The sequence below is a fragment of the Mastigoproctus giganteus genome, chromosome 6, assembly GCF_048544385.1.
Source record: "Mastigoproctus giganteus isolate SK-2022 chromosome 6, ASM4854438v1, whole genome shotgun sequence".
Lineage (NCBI taxonomy): Eukaryota > Metazoa > Arthropoda > Arachnida > Uropygi > Thelyphonidae > Mastigoproctus > Mastigoproctus giganteus.
Window position 1 is genome coordinate 67,488,666 of NC_143580.1, and position 22,152 is coordinate 67,510,817.

The 22,152-nt window shown below is 38.4% G+C and overlaps 1 protein-coding gene across 1 annotated transcript in view; it reads right to left on the minus strand.

The window, feature by feature from the left end:
• LOC150084394 (cell adhesion molecule Dscam1-like) overlaps positions 1-22,152 on the minus strand; it is a 687,198-nt gene that overhangs the window by 10,352 nt on the left and 654,694 nt on the right. Inside the window, 2 exon segments of the mRNA XM_090376030.1 lie at positions 12,251-12,384; positions 16,190-16,286. Of these exon segments, the coding sequence (XP_090232156.1) occupies positions 12,251-12,384; positions 16,190-16,286 (231 nt within the window).

Sequence of the window (22,152 nt, forward strand, 5' to 3'; positions counted from 1 at the left end):
GAAAAGATATCAACAAGATAAGCTTACAGATGAAGATACTAGAGAAAGATTTAGAATGAAAATAGAAGAACAACTGGAGAAGCACCAACCACAGTAAAGTGAGCCCATCAATAAAAAATGGGAAGATATTAGGGAAGCACTGAGTGTAGCAGCAGAAGAGGCACTTGGAGTGGAACAAAAAAAAGCAAGAAATGACTGGTTTGACCAGGACTGTGAGAAGATGGAGGAACGAAACCAAGCCAGGCAGAAAATTTTACAGAGAGGGACTAAAAAGAACACTGAGAACTACAGGGGTTAAAATAGCTGAAGCGAAGTCAGTATGTAGACAAAAAGAAAAAAAAAAAAAAAAAAAGAAAAAAAAAAGAGAAAAAAGGAAAGAACAGAAAAAATGCAAGAAGAGTACAGTGGAGAGCAGATCAGAAAATTCTATAAAGAAGTAGGAAACGTAAAAAAAAAAGGTTTCCAGCCACGTCTTAACCTGTGCCTTAACCTATATTGGTTATTGGTTATTTGGTTTTTAGGAGCATTAGCAACTAAGGCCATATTGCTCCGGGAATATGCAGTGGCCATTCCCTGACCTTTCCGCATCCTCCGTATTTGGTGGTGACAGGCTCGAACCCCGGTCTAATCAAGACGCGTGTGCTGTGCACTGCTGCTCCTTCCCACCTGGCTATGGAGGCACCCAGTGCAGGAATAAGAAAGGAGAAATAGTAGGGAGAATAGCAGAAATCACAAAAGTTTGGAAGGAGCATTTTAATTCCTTACTTAATAGAGAACAGGTATGCCCGGAAGAAATTGTAGAAGAGAAAGAAGAAACATAATGTTGAAGGAATATTGGGCCCAACAATAGAGGAGGTATGGGATGAGGTATGGTTATTTTTAACCAAAGGGTTAAAAATAACAAAGCACCCAGAGAAGATAACATCCCAGCAGAACTCATAAAGGCAGGCGGGGAGAAACTAATCCAAAAATTACATCAGCTTATATTGGACGTATGGGAAAGAGAAGAATTGCCAAATGACTGGAAGACAGTGGTAATAATCCTAATCCACAAGGAGGGAGATAAACTAATTTGTGGGAATTACAGAGGAGTTCTCCTACTTAGTGCAACATATAAGATTGTATCGTTTATTCTGACTAGAAGAATATCAAGACTAACAGAAGGAATAGTTGGTGAATATCAAAGTGGGTTCCATGCAGGGAGGTCAGCTGTTGACCATATTTTCACCTTCAGACAGATCTTGGAGAAGTGCTATGAATATAATGTAGATCTGCACCATCTTTTTATTGATTTCAGCATGGTATATGATAGTGTGGATAGAGTGGCACTATTGAAAACGATGGGTAGCCTGGGCATACCAAAAAAGCTTGTAAGGCTGACAAAGGTCATGCTGGAAGGAAGAAAGTACAAGGTTAAGATGCAAAGGAATCTCTCTGAATCCTTTGAAGTGAGAAGAAGGCTGAGACAAGGGGACCCTTTGTCGCCAGTCCTTTTTAACTTGGTATTGGAGAGGTTTTTGAGGAAAGTATTGGCCACCACCATCACCTCCAATGGGATCATATATAACAGACTCTACCAGCACTTAGCTTACGCAGATGATGTAGTGATGAAAGCAAGAAACCCACATATTCTGAGGACAGCTTTTGAAAAGTTGGAGAAAGAAGCAGAAAAGGCTGGGTTGAAGGTAAAGGAAAATAAAAAGAAGTTTATGATTACAGGTGGGAGGGAGGGACAAAGTACCCAACAGATCTTCTGGCAAACAGCAAAGTATAGTTTCAATAGAACAGACTCCTTCAAATATCTGGGAGCTATGATTGAACATGATAGTAGTAACACCCCAGAAATCAGGCTCATCTTAATGCTGGTAATAGATGCTATTTTTCCCTGCAGAAACACTTTTGATCAAAACTGCTCTCTAGAAGAACGAAATTAGTGTTATACAAAACAGTGGTATGACCTGTCGTGACTTATGCTAATGAAACATGGGTGCTTAAAAAGAAGGATGAAAAATCTTTAAATGTGTGGGAAAGGAAGATATTAAGGAAAATCTTTGGCCTGGTAAAAGTCGGGGAAGAGTGGAAAATAAGGACAAATCAAGATCTGAAGGAACTGTATGGAGAACCGGATATAGTAGGAATGATAAAGAGCTCAAGACTTAGATGAGCAGACCACGCAATACAAATGGAGGAAAACGATGGCCAAGGAAAGTAATGGAAGTGCAACCAGGAGGAAGACTGAGAAGGAGGTGGGTAGATGACATAGAGAATGTCATCTACCCACCTATGACGGCTTAGGGTGAGATGATGGAAAACTGGTCAGGAAAAGAGACAGCTGGAGGAAAATCATTGAGGAGGCCAAGGTTCTACAAGGACAATAGTGCCGTGGAGTAAGTAAGTAAGTTTAATACATGGCATGGTTCATTTAGTCTTTGCATTACTTGTTTGTTACCCATTTGATTTCTGCCCTTGGAAATCCTAGAATTGTATGTGATGTGGCCACACTGCCTGTGCAGCTGGTGAGTTAGCAGGCAATGTTACCCAGAGTCTTTGTGATTAAGGGTCCCATGAGTCTTGATTCACTACTGAGTGCATGAAATGTTATTCATAATGATGTTTGAGATGATTATCTTAATATCCCAACATTATCCTTCTAGTCAGGAGTGTTCCACCAAATAAGCAATGAAGAGTAATATTTCTGAATCTGAATTTCATATCATGGTAAGAATGAACAAACTATCAAAAAGAGCCAATGAAAACCGCATTAGAAGCACAAAATCTAAGGCATTATATCCAGTTGATGTGGGTGGCCAGTGGGTGCAATGTGGGTGCAATGTTGAGTCAGTTTGGTGTGACAGAAGCACGGGGAAACCAAAAATGAGAGTAGGAATGTGTTATAGGCAGAATGACTGTGATGAGTACAATGAACAACAGTACAGAGAAATAGTGGGCCAGTAAATCAGAATGTCTTATAATGGGGAATTTTAACTTTCGAGATAATGACTGGAACCTGTGAGTTTGTAGTGTCTACAGAACCTGTGGGTTTGTGGGTCTGCAGATTCTTAATCACATTAATCAGGGTATGCTACTGCAACAAGATCTAGAAAAATTAGGCAGATGGACTGAGATGTGGCAATTGAAGTTTAATATTGACAAATGCAAGTTACATGATATGGGTAGCAGTAATCTCAGATTAATGTACCAAATATGTGATACTACAGTCAGAGTAGTGGAGAATAAAAAAGACCTAGGGATAATTCTGCAGTCAGATATGGAGTTCTCTGGGCAGTGCAGACAGGCTGCCATGGCAGCTAATGGGTTTTTGTCAATGATATTCAAGAACCTTTCCAGCAGGGATGACAAGGTGATTATCACATTGTATAAGACAATGGTTAGGCTACATCTTGAGTACTGCATATAGGTCTAGAAGCCTTATTTTAGGAAGGATGTGGAACTGCATTAGAAGCACATAAAAGCAAAAGAGCGCTCTTACCAGAAAAGATTTCAGTTTTGTAAATTGTAGCATGTGGGGACTAGGCACCTGCAAGGAGATCTGATTGAGATGTTTAAGGTCTTGAATGGATTGAGTAAGCTCATTGCTGATGGAATATCCTTCCTCTTGCTCAAACTACACGTATGAGTGGACATAACTTCAAATTGAGGAAAGATGTTGTAGGTTGGATGTGCATAAATTTGCCTTCAGCCAGAAGGTGGTTGATTATTGGAACAAAATCTGATCCGGTGTTGTACAGGTGGGTAGTTTGAATAAATTCTAGGAAGACCTAGATAAGTTGTTAGAGGAGATGGACTGGTTAAATGGGAATTGTAGGCTTTTTTTTGGCTGATACTGTATAAGCTTGCTTTCTGGTATCATTTGCAGCAATAATAATAATAATAAAGAGCATGATTAGCCCAGTGGTTATTTTATTTTATTTTTTTTTATGAAAACCCCAAACATGAAAGGTATCAAAACCTATAGTACTTAGTACCGTGCATGGGTTGAAGGAGAAGTATGGGGGGGGGGGGATGCTGGAAACTTTGCTCTAGAGACTAAACATGGGTTTCACCACTTCAAGCCTCCAATAAGCAAAGTGGTGGTATTTCACCGGTTGATGAGAATCATCTACCACCTCAGACCAACAATATCATGGACCCAGGTTCAAATCTCAAATAAATCTCAAAAGGAAAATAAATTTAAAAAAAAATCATGGGGAAAAAAATCACTAAAGTCACTTCATCAGGCCTACCTCTCCCAGGGTTGAAGTGACAGTTGAGGCGGAGAGTGGCATCTTCTGGTGTTGCTCCCAATAACTACTACTCACCACTGGATGCAAAAGCCAAAGCTAAAAAGGTTCACTTCCATAACAGGATAAAGATGAGAAGTAGAAATATTGAACGTACTGAATTGAGTGTGGCTCAGGATAAAGTCACTCATAACAGTCGTGCTCAGGCCTTAGGCAGAGAGTTGGTTCAAAAAACTGGAGACAGTCTCCTGTGGACGATAGTGGAGGATGTGACACTGCCTCCCATAAGGATACCACAGTTGAAGGGCAAGACTGCCCAACCAACTGAATATGCTTCCAGCATGCTCTTGTGAACACTCAAGAAAAAAGAAACCAATGCATGAAGTGGAGCATCGAAAAGAATATGTTCATCATATAAGCATACTAAGAAGTAACGAAGCTAGAGATAGAGGTGATAATGTACAGGATGAAACTATGCACCAAATGGTTGGAACAGTTCCCGACTGTTCAGGTCACGAAACAGCAAAGAGCAGACCATCGTCACAAAGAATCTGATAGCTCCTGCAATCTTGGAAAAATCAAGTGGGATGTGAGCAACCAATAACAGAAATCAATGAATTGCAGGTACAATTGAACTGGAACTGCAGGAAAAACAGCAAGTACAAGAATTACAACAGAGAGCATCTGAAGGGGAAGCAGACAAGGTTGCCAGAATAGCAAAAGTGTGGATGAAAGACCTAGCAGAATTCGAGGGAATGGACTTTTACAAAGACCCACATCATGCCAAAGCAGAGACTCAACAGAATCCAGGTGAAAGTCACAGACCTCCACAATCAACAAATAATACTGGCTTACTGCAACAACAATGAAGTAACCCTAGACATCTGCACAGACATTTAATGCACCATTGTAGCAACCAACAGGATGAAGGGATACCAGGGAAAAACATAACACAAAATGCAAAGACAAGGAATGAAAGAAGGGTATAGCAGAAGATAGAAGAGATAAGAGTGAAGATAGACCAACTGATCCAGTGCCAATGGGGTAGCAGAAACAAGAAGCTGATTAAAAAAGTGAAGACCATTCTCAAGAAAGACATCCACAGCAAAGACGAGACCTATAATCAGAGGATCAAAGAATACCATGAAACCCTCAAGCAGAAACTCCTGGCACTTGGCAAGAGACTTTGACATAACAGGAAAAGTGCCAAGAGGAAAACAGATAACAGGTTATTTGATGGAAACCAGAGAATCTTCAACTGGAAAATTGGACAAGAGGAGAAGGAAGGCAATAGACTCCTTCAACCAGAAGGCAATCAAGGAGCTTTGGCATAGGTGTGCACACAGGGTGGCCATGGCCCCCCTGAAATTTTGAAGGGGCCCTCAGAAATGGAAATACTCAACATCACTTTGAAAATTTAGAAGAAGATTTACGAATAGATTTTTATTACCCACTTCTTGATACCCTAATGAATGCTGTAGAGAGCAGATTTAATCAAGAAATAATCGTAGTAATCAAAGCTATGGGGAATCTCCTTGAATTAAATCTTACATCTGAATATATGGAAATACTATGCGACTGTTTTCAACTATCTTTGACGGATTTACAGACAGAAATATCATTGTTAAAAGCCACTAATCATCTAAACTGAAAAAATCTTTTAACCTGGAGCAAGTGGCTTAATGATGCTGATCGATATAAATTATATCCAAAATTCACAAAAGTGACATACGACTTTCAGGTTTTAGGTGTTACAAGTTGCGCTCCTGGACGAACTTATTCCAAAATGAGTCATATAAAAACAAAATTAAGAAATGTCATGACTCAAGAACGGTTGAACTACTTATTGCTTTCATACGTGGACAGGATTTAACTGCTGCAGTCACTGTAGAAGAAGTAATTGATGAATTCATCGTCTTTTGCTCATTTTGAATGTAGAATATTATTATAATAAATAAATAAATAGACCTAAAAACATTGTAAACCTAAAAAGGTTGAATATTTATTAGTTACAAACTATTATAATGTATATGTTTTTTAAATAAATTATTATATACATTTATTTTTTAAATAAATAAAAGTTTTAATATTTATGCAAAATTGTATTTATAAAAATATATTTATTTAAAAATAAAATATTTTATTTTTTATTGGAGGCCCAAAATGTGGTTGCCCCCCCTTCTTGTTTTAGGCTGTGCATGCCTATGAGCTCTGGGGTAACTTGTTGAGCAGCAAAGTTAGCCATAACAGCTGTAGCTCCTGGATAAATCTAGAAAGGAAGAAAACCAAGCATATACAAGAAATGAGATGACAGAATTGGAGATTCGGGAGGAAGAAGTACAACAGAAGTATCAGTATGTCCCACAACTGGTAACCCCAGGAATAGATAACATCCACAACTACTGATAAAAGAAGTTTAGCTGCACACACACACACACACACATACACAGGCACATAGCAAAGCAGTTCACCCAGATAATAAGGCACCTTTACACAATCCCAGGGCTTTGACTCACAGGATCTAAGGCCAGGAATAAAGACACAACAAACCCAGCAAAGTACAAACCAATAAGGTATAAGGTATGTTCGTGTCAGACGGCACCTGGCATTTCTCCCATCTCCGCATGTGTTTTGCTGTATCGAGGACAGTACACTGTTAAGCCAGAGACTTGAAAGTGTGTGGTCCATGTCTGTGCAGTGTGATATGTTGTGCCCATTGTTTGTCTGGCTTATTGGCCGCCAGGCCCCTAGTAAGGCTGTTATTGTTATTTGGTTTTTTAGGAGCATTAGCAACTAAGGCCATATTGCTCCGGGGATATGCGGTGGTCATTCCCTGACCTTTCCGCATCCTCCGTATTTGGTGGTCACGGGCTCGAACCCCGGTCTAATCAAGAAGCGTGCGCTACGCACTGCTGCTCCTGCCCACCTGGCTACGGAGGCACCCCCTAGTAAGGCCCGACGTTGCCCATACCTTGCCACGTGGAGGCTAGCCGGGTGTATCCAGTATCACAACAAATTGCTCTGGCAGGTCCTGCCACCTAGTTTCCTGGGATTTCAGTGGCTAGGACCTATAAAAAAAAAAAAAAAAATTATGCGTTTGACATTAATGCTTAATGGGATTGCTATTAGGAAATCACTGGTTGGGGTTGAATGCTAAAGAGATGTGTTAAAGGCCTAATAGGTTAAGCAAAATTTTGATGTTATTAAATTTAGACATGTGAGGCTATACACTAGATAAAAGCTAATGATGTTAGTTGTCTTAGAGATTTACACGAAACCGGTAGAATTTAGACGTCGATTAGAATTTGGCGGCATTGTTAATGGTGTACTCGGTCAATTTAGTGAGGGGGGGAGACTGAAGACTGGGGGGAACAGATAGAAGAATAGGGACGATAGAGTAGGCATCCCCTAAATAGGTCAGTGGAGACGAGCCCCACCAGGCAAAGTATGGGGGGGTAGGCAGGGAGGAGAGGAGACAGAGATCCATCTCCTCCCTCCCCTGCCTGGGGATGGGGTTTTAAAGGGAACCAGATTAGAGTACCCAGTTCAGATCACCAATGGCGTGTTGGCAGCAAAGCTGCGGAATGTCTTCGTCGGTGTCATGTCAAAGCAGTGTTGAATCCGGTATGAAGGTCAAGCTGCCCATCCCAATGCGCAGGTGGGATATGTTAGCTGGCAGTGGGGAACCCACCAAGCAAGGGGGTGGGAGAGACACACATTTACTTCATTCATAATCTGCATTCTCACTCTACTTGAACTCTTTTTTTTTTATTTATTTAATTTTTTTAATACTTTTTTCTTATTTTATAATTTTTTTTCCAAGTTTTTTATTATTTTTTATCTTTTTCACTCAACTCATTCATCTTTTTCTCACACACCAGGATAATATTTATGCAAAATTGTTACACTACACATCATTGACATGCAATGATGTGTAGTGTAAATTTAAATACTAATTAAAACTAGGGTTAGTGTGTACTTAACTGTAGCATTTATGGTTTGTGTTCTTATTCTCACATGCTTACACTTTTATTCATTCTTCTAGCTCTCATTTCATTTATTCGACTCTTACTTTCTGCACTGCACTCTCTGGGCACCTCAACTTACTGTTATTCTTCAGTTGTGGTGCAGGCCTAGCCGCAAGTTTTTTTTTTTTTTGCAGGCCAGGGGAGAATGCAGTGATAGTGTTTATGTGGTTAGTAAATGTTTGTTAGTACAGTATATATAAAGTAATGTAAGTTATTTTTAACTTTGTATTCTTTCGGCCAATTACATTTGCTCTTCCACTCATTCCCATTCACTCCCTCTTTCCCTCATGCTAGGTCACGCTTTCTTTCACCAAAACTGCCATTTATTCCCTTTTACCATAATTCCTAGTTCACTCAGTGCCCAGTCTATTCATTCTATCTTTCATTTTCATTCATTCATTCTTCTTTCATTCTACATTGCATCCCCTTGCTACTAGCTTACTGATATTTTTCAGTTAATCTACTTCCCTGGCTGCCTGTACATCTCCCTCCCCTACATGGTTACTTATTTGGTGTGGGGCCCCAGGTTCCTACACATGGCAGGGTAGTCCTGGGGAGTTCTGTTATGTCATGTTTCTATCAGGGTGAAAAATACTGCTATCCTAACAGTTTTTAAGTCATCGTCTGGGCATGGTGGGAAACTTGGGCAATTTTACTATTGATTATTGTTTAATTGCTGGGAGGCTGAATTGCCATTCTTTGGATTGCTCTGCGCATTTCAAATACTTTCTGTGTGAAAGATGTAAGAGCTTTATAATTTTGCTCTTCTATGATGAACAGATGTTCTTCTCCCCTGGGAAGGGGAACAATCTGTGCTATTAGCTCTGTTCTGGGGATGTCATATATTATACATTCATATAGAATGTGTGCCCAGTCTTCACTTTTGCCACAGGTGCATAACTAAGAAGGTATCAGACAACTTGGAGAGCTAGATCATCATGGCTGAGCAGCAGAAGAGATCTAAGCAGATAAATAAAGGATGTAAAGGGCAATTGGACATTTACTGAGTTACTGAGTAAGCCTATAAGAAGCACCGCAACCTATACATGACATACCTCAACTACTGAAAGGCCTTCAACTCCGTGCCCCATAGATGGTTGATAGAGACACCGAAGGTCTACAAAGTCGACCCGACACTGACAGACTTCCTAGAAGCAACCATGGTGAAATTGAGTACTACCACCATCAAGGTCGAGAAAATCATGACTAGACTGATCCCCATTGGATGAGGAATCTTCGAGAGAGGTGCCCTGAGCTTACTACGGTTCTGTCTAGCACTCAACCCACTGTCCACCATGGTCAATAACAACAAGAAAGGACATACCCTAAAATAAGGCAGGAAGAACCTGTACATCTTCTCTCACCTGATGTACATGGATGATATCAAACTCTATACCACAACTGAGAATCAACTCCAACAGCTACTCCAGATCATCGAAGAGTTCAGCACTGACATCAGAATGCAGTTTGGTCTAGACAAATGCAAGGCCCAGGGATTGCATCAAGGACATCCAGTCGGATGAAACTACCAGCTGAAGAGTTTGAAATCATGACTGAAGGAGAGACCTACAAATATCTGTTGGGGATGATGCAGGCCCACCAGTTAGAACACAAGGAGATCAAGGCCTGCATGGCTGAGAAATGCTAACAGAGACGGAGGAGCCTATTAAAATCGAAGCTGAATGGTGGGAACATGGTCACAGTTGTAAACACTTATGCAATCCCAGTACTAAGGTACTTCTTTGGGATCATAGATTGGATCAACACTGAACTGGAGGAGATTATGAGATCAACTGGGATGATGATGACCAAGAGCTGCCAACACCACCTGAAGTCAACCATCGAGAGACTGACCATGGCCTGTGAAGAATGAGGGAGGGGATTGAATGATTTCATCGAACAAGAGAAGGCAATTAAGAACCTGAGGGATTACACTCAGGAAAACACAACACCAATCAATAAAGCCATAGGGAAGACAGACAAATGGCACACCCTAACAAGGAAACCACTCTTCTGTTTTGTGAGTGTTGTTAACAAGTACAATCACAAAACAGAAGAAACAAAGACAAAAATATGGGTGAAGAAGACACTCCATGGCAAACTACAATGATCTCCATCAAGACTACATAGATAAGATGGCTTCCAATGCTTAACTCATGAACGGAAAGCTTTGCCATGAGACTGAAGGATTCATGCATGTCATCCATGACCAGGTAATCAACATCAGGGACTATAGGAAATACATTGCTAAGGACCCTGGAGTAGCAGATGATGCCACCGTAGCAGATGATTGACGATGCCGCCTGGCCCCAGAAACAATCCAACACATCACTGCAGGATGGAAGGTGATCACTCAGATGAAGTATACTCACAGACATGACCAGGTGGACAGGATAATACGTCAGAAGCAAGTGTAAAAATACCAGCTGAACAAAGAAAGTTTACTGTATTACAAGTATGCATCTTGGGCCATACTAGAGACCTTTACTCAGAAACTATACCAGGACCATGCTATAATAATGGACAAGATGATCCCACACAGCAGATCAGACATAACCCTTATTGACAAGAAGGAAAAGGCTACCTATCTGTTCAACACAGCAGTGTCCAACACCAGCAACCACCAGAAATCCTATGATGAAGAGATCAGGAAGTACTCAAACCTAAGACAGAAATTCAAAGAAATATGGCATAGGGAACAAGTAATGACCATCCTGATCACCGTGTTTACCACCAGCATGGCACCAAAGGACCTTCGTGAGAATCTAGCAGCAATAGGCCACCAGAGAACATTTTCATGGAACTTTTCAGAATGCCATGATTCTGAACATCCATGGATAGTAAGAGAGTTCCTTGACCAACAGTAATAATAATAATAATAATAACTAGTCACAACCAACCACGCCATATACTTGTCACCAGTACCCGTCATGGGGTGGAAAAAATCCCATAAAGGAGAAAACGTTTTTTAATAATAATAATAATAATAATAAGGTGGGTCACATAATAGGAATGTTTACATTCTTCAAAAATGTTTGATGCTGACTAATATATGTGATGCTTTGCATTGTTGTGGAAGGTGCCAACCATTCTGTGATTTTTTTGGGTTGTTTATGAAGAAATGCATCTCTCAACCATTTTGAAACTTCTTTGGTAGCAGGCTGCATAAACATTGGCAACTCATACAATGAATTCTGATGACACAATCTCATTGTTAAAAAGTGGAATATCAGCTTGAGGAGACTCAATGCTATATATTTTATATTTGATCTCAAGTGAGAATGTATGGAACAAACTTGAGATGTTGGTGGTGAATCCCTTTTTGTTTCATCTTCAAGTGAAAAATTGCTGTCACAAATTAGAAAACCTTCAAAAATACTTGAAAACTTTTTTTTTTATATCATAGCATCACCAATAAGCATTTCATGTGTTTCCCAATGCTGAACTCCCAAGTTTACAACAAAATTTAATGTTTGTATGTTGTTCAGATTTCTTAATTTTAACTATACTCAACAAATGAAAAAAAAAAAAAAGTGTTCATTCAAAGCAGCTTTCCATGCCAGACTGTGTAACAAGCTAAAACTTGGTGTGTGCATGCTCAGGTTTGGTTTGGTTTTTTTTTTTTTTTTTTTTTTAGGAGCATTAGCAACTAAGGCCATATTGCTCCGTGGATATGCGGTGGTCATTCCCTGACCTTTCCGCATCCTTCGTATTTGTTCCGGTTACAGACGCATGCTCAGAAGATGTCTTTGTAAGCTCCACTTACAATCTTCTAGTTACTGCTATGTGTTTAAGAATTAAAAGCTCCACCAAACATTCTGATCAATCTAGCACATATGGAACAACAAATAAATAGATAACAACATTTAGTTTCTAACACACTACTTAAAAATGCTCCTAAAAGATGATAATTATTATTGCATATTCCGTAAATCTATATTTGATAAATAAATATTAATTATTCAAATATAAATTAGTTACCTTTTTCACATATTTCACGATGATCTCTATCACACTCGGCCTCTGACATCTCGTGACTGTCAAGATACGAGCCAGATATTTCCCTGCCAAAAGTGTATGTGGTTTCCTCACTTTCACTGTCTTCTGGAGAGTGCCTAAAAATAACCAAAAATTCAAAAATAATTTATGCAAACATCAACAAATGTCTTTTTTTTTTTGGTTCATAAGTTTTATATTTTATTAACAACCTGCAGAGTAAAATTCTGCAATAAAAGTTTTCCTTCTCAAAGCAGTATGTTTCCTGTGCCATTCAAACTGAGAGAAGTAGTCATTTATTCAGTGTAATTTTATTGATTTGTTGAATGCAAATATTCAGACTTCAAGTTTTCATTTGACAATTCCTGTTTGTTTTTAGGCAAAGAGCTCTTACAGTAAAGAAAAGTGAGAAATGCACAAACCGCATAGGAAAATTTGACCCAAAACTCAGGGAGATACTTGCATTTAAAATGAAATGAAATAACGTAGAGAAATATAAATACCTTTGCATAATATATGCAGGATATTCCCTTGAGAGACTCTCAAGATTTTCTAGCTGCAAATTTGCTTTCTTCCTTTGTGTATCCATTGAGGTATTAAATAAAATATAAAATAAATGAAAAGTGCAGTTACTGCAGAAGAAAGTTTGACTACTGTCCCATGGGTTGGTTGGTTTTAATGGGGGTTTATTGGCACAAGGGCAACTAAGGTGTCCCATAGGTACATACGGCATATATTAAGGCTGGTTCAAATTTAGTTATCACTTCCTAAAGCTCTAATGCTGTTGAGAATCAGATAACACCATGCACACTTGGCAATGAGAAAATCGGACACTGGGCTTGCTAATTTTAACAAATAGTGAGGCAATACCCGACATATAGATATGAATATCTCTTAAGTTTCTCCTTTTAATTAACTTTTATTTCTACATATGAGGTATTGGTAAGTTCGATAGCTGATTTTCTTACTGCTAAGTGACTGCACTGTCTGACTTTTCCATTTCCAACAGGACTTTTAGATGCATTAACTTGTTCTCAAAGGCTTTGCGATTTCTTGGCATTATTGTGTTTTATTCCAGATGCAGATTATCTTGTTAGCTGTTGGTCAATTTTCCTTGTTGTATCTGCACTTATTTATTTAATAAAATTAGATAAAATATTTAATTTAATTTTATTTCATTATTGGTTTGATATTTGATCTCTCTCATTAATTGTTTTGTTATTGAAAAAATTTGGGCATAAAAAATAAATTTATAACTTATTTATAACTTTTAAAAAAATAACTCTTCATCTTCTTGTTCATAATGTGTGAATAGCTGCGTTGCAATTTCTTTAAACTTTGCCTGTTGTTCATCTAACAAGAAATGTGGGACCATTGGGTGGTGACCTTTTGTTTTTTTAACACAATTAAAATTTGGCGAACAGGTGATTTCAGTATTCCAGATTCATTAGTTATTTCTTCACAGGTCACATATCTGTCTTTCTCCAAAATAGTGGTAATAATGACTGCCATTATGTTATCCATAGACATTCGCGGTCTACCTGCGAGTTTCTTGTCTTCAGCTCTGGTCTGACCTTGACAAAACCTTTGAGACAAATGCGAAAATGTGCTATGAGCTACTGTTGACTCACCATACACTTCCCACAACAATTCATAAATTTGTGTTGATGGTCCTTTAAATAAAGTTTCAGTTTTGATAAAAGTTCTTTGATATGAAGCACTATCACCATACATTTTTAAAAGGCTCTAATGTTGAGGTTAAACTTCAAATTATTATTCTGATAAATGCCAGTCATGCAGGCATATGGAGTGAGCATCATATGCACAGTTTGCATTACTTTTAGGATAACCCTTGTGACTGATGAGGAATTTACTTGCTACTGTGAAAGTGACCCAATCACAAATTTCACTCTGGCGGCTGTTTAATTTTGAAGTAAATCTTAAAGAGAACTGCCAATAACATTAAAAGATATGTTATGATACACCTGTGTGTGTCTTCTGAGATTAAAAAAAATTAAACCTAACAAATTTTTAGATTCATGGATTACGTGACTAATACATTCCTGCTATAAAAGTAAGAACAAAGGTTGTTCCTGTGTGAAAAAGAGAGATTGTGAATGCCTAGTAGTACTATGGGGAATGTGAACACCTTGTAATAGTATCTGTTTCCTCTCACTGGCTGGCTCTCTGTCTTCTTTATATGCCTGCTTGTGAAGTTGGCGGATGTGGTTCGATTCATCTGCTTTTACCTGGCAGACCTTCTGGACATGGTGCAGTTAGTAGGCACTGGTGGTCTGTGTGAGATGTTTGAAGATTTTCTGTAGCAGTATGCTAGTTTTCAGATCACCTGGTGGATTGTTATGTATCCATATGTGCAGTCATATGGAGGGTGAATTATTTCTGTGGTTGACTGCAGTTTGGGAGGGAGGGGAACCAGACTTGGCTCTCCAAAGGAAGCTGGAGAAAATTGTTATCACCCAGAGTGATAATCATTTATGATAATGATATTTGGGCCTTGTTCCTGCTTATATTTTTGCTGAAAGTTTCCTGGATGTTAAATGCCTCCTTACAATTTCTTATATTCTGTGAGGTCCATGTGGCCCAAATGATGGGGTTTCAGATGAGGAACTGGTAATTTTCTTTGATGCTGTAGAACACATTGTCACTACCTACCCTCCATGTTCCCCAACCATTGTTCCTGCTATGTTCTTTTATTCTAGTTTACATTCATTTATTCTATTTTATATTCTAGTTTACAATATGACTGCCCTATATAACTTTTTTCACATTACCAATTGAATCTAGTAAACTGTGTTCCTATGATCCAGACATGGTGGGAGTCAAGAGCTTCTGAAGATTTCATGTAATTTTTTAGATCCTATGTAGTGAGTCCTGACTCTTAGTGTTTGCTTCCTAATGTGGCAACTATCTTGATTATTATGAGTAAAAAAAGAAGGTTATTACAAACAAAGCTAACCAGGATCAACACACACACACGCACGCACGCACGCACGCAGCTGGATAGGCCTATTTCCATTAGTATGGTATCTCCTACTTCTAAAGGAAGGGACTAAGCATGTTGTTATTTGTTGTTTGTTATTTGGTTTTTAGGAGCATTAGCAACTAAGGCCATATTGCTCCGAGATATGCGGTGGTCATTCCCTGACCTTTCCGCATCCTCCGTATTTGGTGGTGACGGGCTCGAACCCCGGTCTAATCAAGAAGCGTGTGCTACGCACTGCTGCTCCTTCCCACCTGGCTACGGAGGCGCCCAGACTAAGCATGAGTAATCCTCTTTTTGATGAAGGATAAAGAATGGGGGTTACCCATGCAACACAGGCTCCTTGAATCAGCAGCTTTATCTCAGGTCCATACAGGTAAACTCTGGGTCCACTTCATGATGATCTGCTTCCCGCCTGGAACCATAGTAGAGGATATTTAGATTTCCTTCTTCAACAATATAAATGAAACATAAAAATATTTCTTTTATTCTGAAGACAGAAATCAACCATTCCCTCCCTCCTTCCCTTTCCAGTATTTTTCTTCTGTGGGACTATTTAAAACACTGTGCCTATTCCAGACAATATCTATTTTAGATTATCAGGTCACAGAGAATATACAAATGGCAATAACTGAAGAATTTTCCAAATTATTCATGTGTTATGTTTGAAATTTTTTCAGAAATTTGCCAAAAAATTGCCTTCATGCAATGAGGCTGAAATTTTCCAGAATATTAAAATAAACATACTTTGACTTTTGATGCACTATGCATACTTTCTCTTGTTAATATATATACACAAATATATTAAGATAACAGGCTAATTCTAGCCTTAAGCTGCTCTAAACCTTAATCCATTCCTGAAGATCCCTGCACTAGTGAAAAGAAATAATACCTGTGGTGAGTTTAAAGAATTACACACATACCCATCAGATGCTAAACTGGAAGGCTTGTAACTGATTCCTTGGGAATTGTGTCCAGCTGGAAGTCGATCTGGAGGCAGAGGTGGGCCATGATGGCTACCTTAAAGTAAAACAACAGAGAGAAGAAAAGATAGTTTCATTTAGATATGAGTTTCAATAAAAAAAAATATATATACACATTAATTAATTATATATATATATTAATTAATTTTCTAATTACTATTAAAAAGCTTTTTGATTAACTGTTCATAATATACTCGAGAGTGTTGCAGACATTCTCTCAGATATGCCAAGCTTTGCTTGTAACCTGGGAGTCTAAAATGCTGATGGAACTGATATTCGGGTGACACTCAAGTCAAGTGGACATAATTTTGGCCAAGTCTGGTTGGTCTGTGACAGCCAAATCCTCTGCTTGCATCTTGATGATGTTAGGACTGTTAGTAACCCAGGGAATAACTCCCATGTGCAAAATATGGCACCTAAGCACACTGTGGGTGACCACCCAGGTGCCAACCAATGTAAGCAGGGGTCGAATTGTGGCACCCACACCACATGGAGAAATGCCATCCCTCTGTGTTACCAGGCAATACTAGGGGTACATGACTTTCATAAACTGGTGTAGTACCACCACTTTGCTTATTGGAGGCTTCACGTGGTGGAACTCATGTTTAGTCTCCAGAGCAAAGCTCTGGTAAACTCCCCCATCTCTTCCATCATGCAGTATGATTGATGTCTTTTGAGGTTATGATTGACATCATGGCAAAATTCAATCTTCCTTACAGTCTTCTCTAATGGGGAAGTGTTACTTATTTGAGTATACAGAGAGTGACTCATTGTGAAGGATTTCACAATGTGAGATGGTACAATAATGATGACAATGTACAAACTTTGGTTTCCGTAAAAAATTGAACTACATTGTTTGTTTATTTGGTTTTTAGGAGCATTAGCAACTAAGGCCATATTGCTCTGGGGTTATGTGGTGGTCATTCCCTGACCTTTCCGCATCCTCCGTATTTGGTGGTCATGGGCTTGAACCCCAGTCTAATCAAGAAGTGTGTGCTACGCACTGCTGCTCCTGACCACCTGGCTATGGAGGTGGCCGAACTACATAGTAATGATGCAAATGCACTAGTTATATGTCATAGGTTGAGGCTTTCTGCCCTAAAATATTATTACACTTATGGTTATGGGTGCATGCTTGGGAACTGTTAAGACTAATAGGCCTGACATAGACAAGTGATTAGTGGTGAGGTGCAGTAGCACATGCTCTTTGAGTGGACTGTGGGCCAAACCTGTAAAGACTGTATTCATGGTTTACTGTAAACTCCTCTGACCTGGTGGTTGTGCTAGAGTATAGAAAAGAACATTTTTATATGTATTATTACTTCCTTACATTCAAAGAAATTCCAAATGATGCTGGAAACTATTTTATAAGCCATGAGCACAGTTATATAAAATATGTAACTTTTTGTGAAATTACTACAATACTACTATTAGTAGTAGTATTGTAGTATTATGAAAAAAAATTAAGTAATTTATGCTGTGCATTAAATTTCAGGCATATTCAAATTTTTTCTTTGATTTAATTAAATTTTTATTTTCTTTGATTAACATAAGTAAACATGTAAAGAAGTTTGTTGTTTGTTATTTGAGTTTTAGAAGCATTAGCAACTAAGGCCATATTGCTCCGGGAATATGCAGTGGTCATTCCCTGACCTTTCCGCATCCTCCGTATTTGGTGGGCATGGGCTTGAACCCTGGTCTAATCAAGAAGCGTGTGCAACGCACTGCTGCTCCTACCCACCTGGCTATGGAGGTGCCTGTAAAGAAGTAATTAACGTGTTACCTATTAGTTATTAATTAATTAACTAATAATATATAAAAGGAACTGTTTTCACTTAACCCCATTGGCTCATATCTGGTGAGTATGGGCTTGGCTTCTAATTCTCTCTCTCTCTATCTCTCAAGGTAACTCGGAAATTTTTTTTTTTGGCTGGTGCAGCATAAGTCTCAGACTTGATAATAATAATAATAATAATAATAATAACAATAATATCCCAGTAAATATTTACTTAACATTTTGTAATATTTCAATTATTTTCCCCTGGATTTTAATAAAAATTTAAATGCATCACATATTTCATGGATCTTCTTTGACTTAATAAAGTAAACAAATAGCAACACAAACCACACATCATAGTGTGCGGTCAACATTTCTGCAATATACTTATTTTCTCCTAGATTTTATTAAAATTGAAATTCAACATGTATTTCACATATCTGTTGTTATTGATAAAATAAACAAATAGTAAAATTCATTATTTATACATATACTAAACTTCTAAAAAAAATCAATCTCTTCAAAAGGAACAAATTCTATATGAAGGTATAGAAGGTATATGAAGCTTAATGTCTAAGTCTGCAGATGATACAAAGGTTGGTAGGGTGGTTAATGAGAGTAATCATGGTAAGCTACTGCGAAAAAACAAAAAAAATTAGGCAGATGGGATTAGAAATGGCAGTTGAAGTTTAACATTGACAAATGCAAGGTACTGCTTTTGGGTAGCAGTAAGGCCTCCATATCCGAGTGGTCAGGAGCGGGAGTGCAGTAGCACACGCTCCTTGAGTAGATCGGGGTTCAAGCCTCTGACTGCTAAATACGGTCGATCTGCCAACCTGCACTGGACCAGCGTGGCAGATTATGGTCTATTTCCCTCAACATGAATTGTTGAGGAGACTTCCATCCTGCAGTGGGTTGATAATGGCTGCAGTTTACCTTTTTACCTTTAATTCCAGATTAGTGTACCAACTGTGTGATACTACATTCAGGATAGTGGAAAATAAAAATAACCTGGAAATAACTGTGCAATCAGATATGAAATTCTCTGAACAGTAGACAGGCTGCCAGGACTGCTTATGGTTTTTTTTTCAATGATGTACAGAAACTATGCCAGCAGAGATAAGGTGACGATTATCCTATTGTACAACACAATGGTGAGGCCACATACTGAGTACTGCACACAGATTTGGAGGCCTCAATTTAGGATGGATGTAGATCTGCTGGTATGGGTGCAGAGAATGATGAGATTGGTGAGAGGAACAAAGGTGTGCTCTCATCAAGAAAGGTTTCAGTTCTGCAAACTGCAGTGACTGAAGACTAGGCACCTGTGGTGATCTGATTGAGGTGTTTAAGACTTTGAATGGACTGAGCAAGCTCAGTGCTGATGATATTTTTCCTATTGCTCAGACTATGCACATGAAGGGGTTTAAATTCAAACTGAGGAAGGATGGTTGCAGAATAGATGTGTAGAAGTTTGCCTTCAGCCAGCAGGTAGTTGATTGTTGGAATATCTGGTTGTTGTGGAAGTGGGCAGTTTAAATAAATTTAAGGAAGAACTAGATAAACTATTGTAGGGGATGGACAGGTGATTGTGTTACCTGTAATGTGACTCCTGGGGTTTCTCCCAACTCTGCGATGGACAGGCGATGTGCGAATTTTTTTTTTTTTTTTGCTGGTGCTGTATAAGCTTGCTTTCTTACATCATTTGCCACTAGTAATACTAAATTCATGTGTGCAGTTCTTAACCCAAAACTGTTTCTTCCTGCATGTCTACTGTATTGCCCAGTTTTTGCTCCAACACACATATGGCAAACAAACAATATCTAGTGAAACAAACAGTATCCAGAAAACCCACTGACACTCACATCATTCTGGACTTTCTTTCCTCAGTGTCAGCTGGGTTATCAAGCCTGACTGTGAGGGGGAGGCCCCTGAACCTTTGTAGTCCCAAAGGCTTAGCCCCTGAACTTGATAGTATATATTTCAACGCAGAAATTATTTAGTCAATTTATTGGGTTGTTGGAACTGTTTGGGTTCTATTGTAATAATTGTCTTCTCATTCTAGTAAACTAATTAAATATTTTACATGGTAAAGTATCTTTACTAAATCTACTTAATATGCCCCATACCATTCTTCTTTTTTTAAAACCCTCTAAGTCTGGTGTATCTTTATTTTAACTGTATTTCTGTTTGGTATTAGTATTAGTAGTGGCAAATGATTACAGGAAGCAAGCTTATACAGCATTAAGCCAAAAAAAAAAAAAAAAAAACCACCACCATCAGCCTGTTTACTTTGAAGAGCAATTCCTGCAATTTAATAAATAGTTTTACATTTATTCCTGTAGAGTTGTTTTCTCTCTCTCTCTCTCACACATATGTTACCTACATGTATGTGGAAGATTGCCCTTCATCTTTTATATAATGGGCAAGTAAACTTAAAAGCTAAATCAGGAAATTAATTAATGATTCTGGCATTTGTGTCCTCCTGAAAATTATATTTTTGTTTCTGTCCATTGTGATTGACTGGCTCCTGTTCTATAATAAGGGGACTTTCACAAATTATATAATCCAAGGGGGAAGAGGGAGAGTAGAGGTAAAATGATATAATGCATTATAGGCAAGTGGGAGAATAGAATGCACAAATGTTAGATAACAGGTTTCTTCATTAAAAAAAAAAAAAAAAAATCCAATGTTGTTGATAGTTCTTTGGTGCTGTGGCCATATTGTACCTATGCAATATGTCTGAACGTGTGCGTGTTCATGGGCTGATTTGCATGCTGTATGGGCTGAAAATTGAGGAATAACTCTAAAGGCAAACCTTACTCCTTCTGCTTGAGACTGGCAATATAGCATAGTATTCTTAAGCCCTCTTCAGTTAGAGCTCTGTTTAAGACTATCTCTGAGCAGTTATTACAAAGTGTTATGGAGATGTTCAAAAGGCAAACTCTCAACTACATACTTTATATAAGACTCCTAAGTCATATAGAAAACATCTGTAGGGTTATGTAGGTTATGATGAATGTAGTAGAATTGGATCAGCTTGTTTTTATACATAGTGAAATACACAAGAGATAAAATGAAAAAGTAAAGCAGCACTTCAAACTACTAGAGAGAGAGAGAGAGAGAAGTAGAAGGGAATCACCAAGAAAAAGTAGAATGATGATATCCAGCTCAGGACCCTGGGAATCAGTTTTGGATGTTTACAAAGGGGCATATGGAAAAAATACTATCCCCCATAAAATATAAATTTAAATAACAGCATATATCATCGGTTTTGGATATGAGTGTTAAAGGAAGGCAACTTTTACAAAAGAGGTATTACAAAAGGTGAGAGCAAGGTATGGGAATGGATGAATGAACTAAAAAGGTAGTGTACAAAAGAAGTCGTAGAGGAAATGAAGGAGAGTTTTTATAACCCAAAAGAGATGTGATGGTGGAATGAATCAGGAGGTTTAGGAAGTAATTCTGGGGAAAGTGGCTTTTAAAAGAGAGAGATAACTAGAGAAGAGAAAGATTGGGAAGCATATAAGGGTGTTAGGAAGAAGGCCAAAAGAACTGTGAGCAAGGCAAAATTTGAAGTATATAATGAATTGTACATTTGGTTAAAAACTAGGAAGGAGAAAAAGATATCTATTGACTGGCAAGCCCGTAGTTATAATCCTTATCCTCTTATGTCATGTGGAAAAGGACTGGGTCGAATTCTCTCAATGACCTGAGGAACGTTTATGGGCTTTTTCACTGTGTGGTCAAGTTGGTATCAAGTGAGAGCAGTATTTTTCCTAGGAATTCAGAACTTTTGGCTAAACAAACAGGATACCACAGGATGCATGCAATTTACAGGTGCAGTATACTGATGCCTTGTAGTTTTAGTGCTTAACACACACACACACACACACACACACACACACACACACACACACACACACACACACACACACACACACACACACACATTTTTAAACTCTGCCTTTGCCAGATGGCACATCTACCAAATGTAAGGGAGCATAAAACAGGACTTTGAGGATGTATACGGTTATTAAGGATGACAATGGGCAAGTTTTGGAAAGGGAGGAGGATTTTATATAAATGAGGATTCCTAAGAACCAATAGAAATCACAGAACAGAA